This window comes from Bubalus bubalis, chromosome 15 (assembly GCF_019923935.1).
Source record: "Bubalus bubalis isolate 160015118507 breed Murrah chromosome 15, NDDB_SH_1, whole genome shotgun sequence".
In the NCBI taxonomy this organism is placed as follows: domain Eukaryota; kingdom Metazoa; phylum Chordata; class Mammalia; order Artiodactyla; family Bovidae; genus Bubalus; species Bubalus bubalis.
The window spans coordinates 80613309-80617308 of NC_059171.1; the positions used below are offsets into that span (position 1 = coordinate 80613309).

The 4000-nt window shown below is 64.8% G+C and overlaps 1 protein-coding gene across 4 annotated transcripts; it reads left to right on the forward strand.

Moving 5' to 3' along the window:
* The first annotated feature begins 270 nt into the window (after positions 1–270).
* Positions 271–2922, forward strand: GPIHBP1 (glycosylphosphatidylinositol anchored high density lipoprotein binding protein 1). Of its 4 annotated transcripts, none has more exons than XM_044928919.2 (5): positions 271–791; positions 984–1094; positions 1635–1751; positions 2363–2473; positions 2577–2922. In XM_044928919.2, the coding sequence occupies exons 2-5, from the start codon at positions 1043–1045 to the stop codon at positions 2810–2812; spliced, it is 516 nt and encodes a 171-aa protein (XP_044784854.1). In that variant the 5' UTR covers positions 271–791; positions 984–1042; the 3' UTR covers positions 2813–2922. The 4 variants fall into 4 exon arrangements, with proteins under 4 accessions (XP_044784854.1, XP_044784855.1, XP_006045197.1 ...); XM_044928920.2 differs by having other exon boundaries at positions 271–708; XM_006045135.4 differs by having other exon boundaries at positions 271–653.
* Positions 2923–4000: the final 1078 nt, after the last annotated feature.

The window sequence follows — 4000 nt, forward strand, 5'->3', positions numbered from 1 at the left end:
TCTACAGGTGGTTTCATGCTCCACTGGGTGGACTGTTCTTAGCAAATCTAGGGTAAGGGTGTGTGCAATAATGAACTTGTTAGAGAACTCACGACAGGCAAGCCAAGAGCCATCGCCTGTCACTCACCCACGATCGCACCGCCTCCTCCCCCATCACTCCCTAACCCTAAGGCCTGCCTCCTCAGCGAACAACTCCGTATCAACACCCTGAAGCCAGTGCGGAAGGGGCTGGTTTCTCCTCACAGAAACAGACGGCTCTTCCTCTGAGAGTGTTTATCAATCCTTTATCTTCCTGTACTTAAGCAGGAAGCAGTAGTTTGCAAATATGTGCTTGCTATCACAAGGACTCAGATGTCTGGTCCGGTCAACCGTTGAACCTCCTGGGTTGAAGCTCTCTATCTGTACACAGGGCACGCCACCCCCGGGCAGGACGGCCTCAGGACATCAGCGGGGACTGCGTTCCAGGGAGAGGAGGCAGCGGGGCGGAGGCCCTGAGGCGGGGCGGAGGGCAGCAGCGACCGGCGGGCCCGCACAGTGCTGCTGGGAGAGGGAGGCCTAGCAGGAGGACCACAGTTGGGTTTCACTCTGAAATGCTCTTAACAAGGCCCCTGGAGATGACGCAGCTGACTCGTGGTTGACGGTGCCGCTCAGCGGTCTGCAGCTGGAGGGTCCACGAGGCCAGGCTCCCACGGCTGCAGCCCGGACCTGGTCTCAGGGTCGAGACAAGGGGTGGGGGCTGGCCAGCCTGCACTGCAGGGCTGAGGCTGCAAGGCCAGGGCGGAACCGCTCAGGTGGACAGGACAGCCCACCGGCCGCCACAGTGGCTTCCCCTCCCCCGCCACTGGAGCCAGGGAGGGAAATGACCATCCCTGGCCGGGTGCCTGGCCTGGGGGCCAGCGTGAGGCCCATTGTTTGAGGCTGGAGCTGGGGGGCCCTGGGCCTTGGGAAGCCCCCGGCAAGGCCCTTTGTTCCACTTCCCACAGATTCAGAGCCCCGGTGAGGCCCTGGTGAGCAGACGCGGCAGAGGTGGCAGCCCCACAGGATGAAGGCGCTGGCGGCTGTCCTGCTGGCTCTGCTGTGGTGCGGGCAGCAAGGTAAGTGGGACGAGGGGTGGCCCTGCAGCGAGAGGGACGCCCAGTCCAGGCTGCAGACCCTCAGGGTCACCCAGCCCAGGGGCAAGACGTGGCTTAGGGAGGAGGTCGGGGAGCACCTGCAGGCCGAGGCCAGAGGGAGGTGGGTGGGCTGTGCTGGGTCCCCACGGGTCCCCAAACCTCCAGCCCCGGCCCCAACCAGACACCGGGGCGTGGGTGACCCTCCCCACCCAACCCCACCCAGTTTCAGCCTCTCAGGCTTCGGGGTGGCCGCCATCCGGGGGCCAGAGTGGGGGGCTGTGAAGGGCCAGCGCCCAATCCCTAGTGTCATTGGCAAGGATGCCGCCAGGCTGCACGCCAGTCAGGAGGTGGGGCGGGGCTCAGAGACCCAGGCAACGACCTCACCAGCTTGGGAGGGCCAGGGAGGTCAGAGGGACTGGGAAGGGGGTGCCGGACCGAGGGGAGGGGGCGCGGCACTGGGCCCCAAGCCTGTGTCCTCTGTGCCTGGGTAGTGGAGGTTTACAGGTGTCCCTGCGCGGCCAGGGAGAGGGCGGGCGCAGGAGGACGAGGATGATGACCAGGATGCTGGGCGCGAAGGCTACGACGATGAGGAGGAGGAGGAAGAGGAGGCCGGCGTGCCTGCGGGCAGCAGGGGCTCAGGTACCTGCCCACCCTGCCCCAGCATGGGGCCGCTCGACTCTGTTTCTCAGCACTCGCATGGGTGCCTTGAGGCTGACAGTGAGTAACCCACAGGCAGAGGCCTCCGCTGCGAGCGTCCATGCCCTCAAGGTGGGGGAAGGGGGAGGAGGGGCCCCTGGCACTCAGCACACCCTCATTTCTCACCCTGGCAGTGACCCCCAACTGCCATCTGGAGGAGGGGGCTAGAGAAGGAGCCAGTCCTGGGAGGGGCAGTGGCGCTGGGGCAGAGAGGTTAAATAGGAGTTCACCAAGCAGACAGCAGAGCCCCAGGATGGAGAGACCAGCGACTCAAAGGTCCTGGGTGTGGAGTCCAGTTCAGAAATACACATCTGTCCCGGTGAGGCACGGCAGCGGGGGGCGAGACAGGAGTGTAAGGGTGCCAGTCCTAGGGGGAGGGTGCAGAGGGCTCCACCAGGGCAGGGTTTGAAGGGGTCAGCTGAGAGTGGGAGAGGCGGACCGGAATTGGGAAGAGACCTCCAAGGGGAAGAGGCTGGGAAGCGGCAGGCGTGGGTGAGCTGGGGGCGCTCTGGGGGCTGTGCCCCTTGCACAGCTGAGCCCACCCGGCCCCCCAGGGCCGCAGTGCTACACGTGCCAGTCCCTGCACAGGGGGGAGAGCTGCAAGCAGGTGCAGAGCTGCGTGCTCCCCAGGACGTGCAAAGCCATCGTCTCCTCCTGGAACACTGGTGAGGGGCCACCGGGGAGGGGGCGGGATGGCGTCACCCACGCCTGTGAGGGGCCCCATCCCTGCCGTGTCCCGTCCCACGTGACCCGCTGTCTCCCCCACAGAGTCAGGTCCCCAGACCACCTACTCGGGATGGTGTGCAGACACATGTCAAGCCATCAGCAGAACGGTGGACGGATCTCTGACGACCATATCCTGCTGCCAGTCCAGTCTGTGCAACACCCCACCCTGGCAAGACCCCCAGGGGAGGGGGTCAGGCGGCCCCCAGGGGAGCCCTGCGACTGTGGCCGCCACCGTCCTGCTCAGCCTCCTGGCCAGCCTTCAGGCGATGGGGCTCTGAGTGGGGCGGTCCCTCCTCGCGCCCTGGCTGGCCAGCACTCTGTCCGCTGTCTGCTGTCTCCTGTCTCCTCCCCCAGACCATGGAGAATAAACTGGAAGCACCTGTGATGACCCCATGGCACTGGTTCCTCAGCCACAGCAGCCCTTCCTCGGTTTCCCCTTCCAGCATCCTGGCCTCCTCTCCCTGCCTGAGCATGGAGGATGGCCAGCACGTGGGCCTTAGGTCCAGGCCTCAGAGGCTCACAGGGTGGGTCCACACAACTCCCCGCCCCCAGCAGAGAAAACACTCACTGCATGCTAGCAGGGAGCCCACCCCAATTTGCTCCCCAACTTCTTGCCAAAAAAAAAAACCTCCATCCATCCATGAGAGGGGCGGCCCTTGTTGGGAGGAGACTTGGGGAGGAAGATTTCCTTGGCCTACAGGAGGAAAGGCCCCCACCCAGGGCGGCTTGGGGTGAATGGAATTAATGAGGGGCTGGAAGACAAAGAGAAAAGAGAGGGAGGCAGGTGGTGTATGGCTCAGATGGGACTTTGCAGCCAACCACTGAGCTTGGGGCGGGGACGGGGCGGAGGAGGGGGCAGTCAGGGAGAAGCGGGGGGGCAGGGCAGGAGCCCCACGGCTTCCCCAGCCTCTGCTCCAGCTGGATGGGTGTCGCTGGCTACTGGGCGCTTGGCCTCTGTGACTGGTTCCGGGATGGAGCCAAGTCCCAGAGTGGGAAAGAGAGGGCTGGGCTTCAGTTTCCCCGTCAGAGTGGTATGGAACAAGGCACAGAGGGCCCTGGTGCCCACCAACTGAACACCCCCTGGGCAGGGAAGCCCAGCCCTCCATCTCGGCTGCCCCGCGTCCCTGCAGGTAGAGCAGCTTCCCACCGTATGTTTCCCCTTTCCTCACCAAGGGAAACCTCTTAGTAAGGAAACACCAGCATCCGGGCACACGACAGTCCACCGACGGAGGCAACGCATCTGCCCAGGGTCACGCAGTTGGTGGTAGCAGGTCCGGGACCCAGCCCGGGGCTTCTGGTCAACAGCGGCCACCTTCCTGGGGGGCCATAGGCCGGTGGACAGCGGAGCCAGGGCACCTGAGCCAGAGGTTGCAAGCAGCTGGATGGCGGCCGAGACCCAGCTGGATCCCCAGGCCGAGTCCAGCCTGAGGTGCCAGTGGACAGTCACAGCCAGGGCCTTGTCACGG

What these genes read in the sequence shown, in the direction of transcription:
- GPIHBP1 (XM_044928919.2), top strand. Translation starts at nt 1,043, where the DNA reads ATGAAGGCGCTGGCGGCTGTCCTGCTGGCTCTGCTGTGGTGCGGGCAG. An exon ending in GCTGTGGTGCGGGCAGCAAG is followed by an intron (nt 1,095 to 1,634) that starts GTAAGTGGGACG and finishes CTGCGCGGCCAG; the next exon opens with GGAGAGGGCGGGCGCAGGAG. An exon ending in TGCGGGCAGCAGGGGCTCAG is followed by an intron (nt 1,752 to 2,362) that starts GTACCTGCCCAC and finishes CCGGCCCCCCAG; the next exon opens with GGCCGCAGTGCTACACGTGC.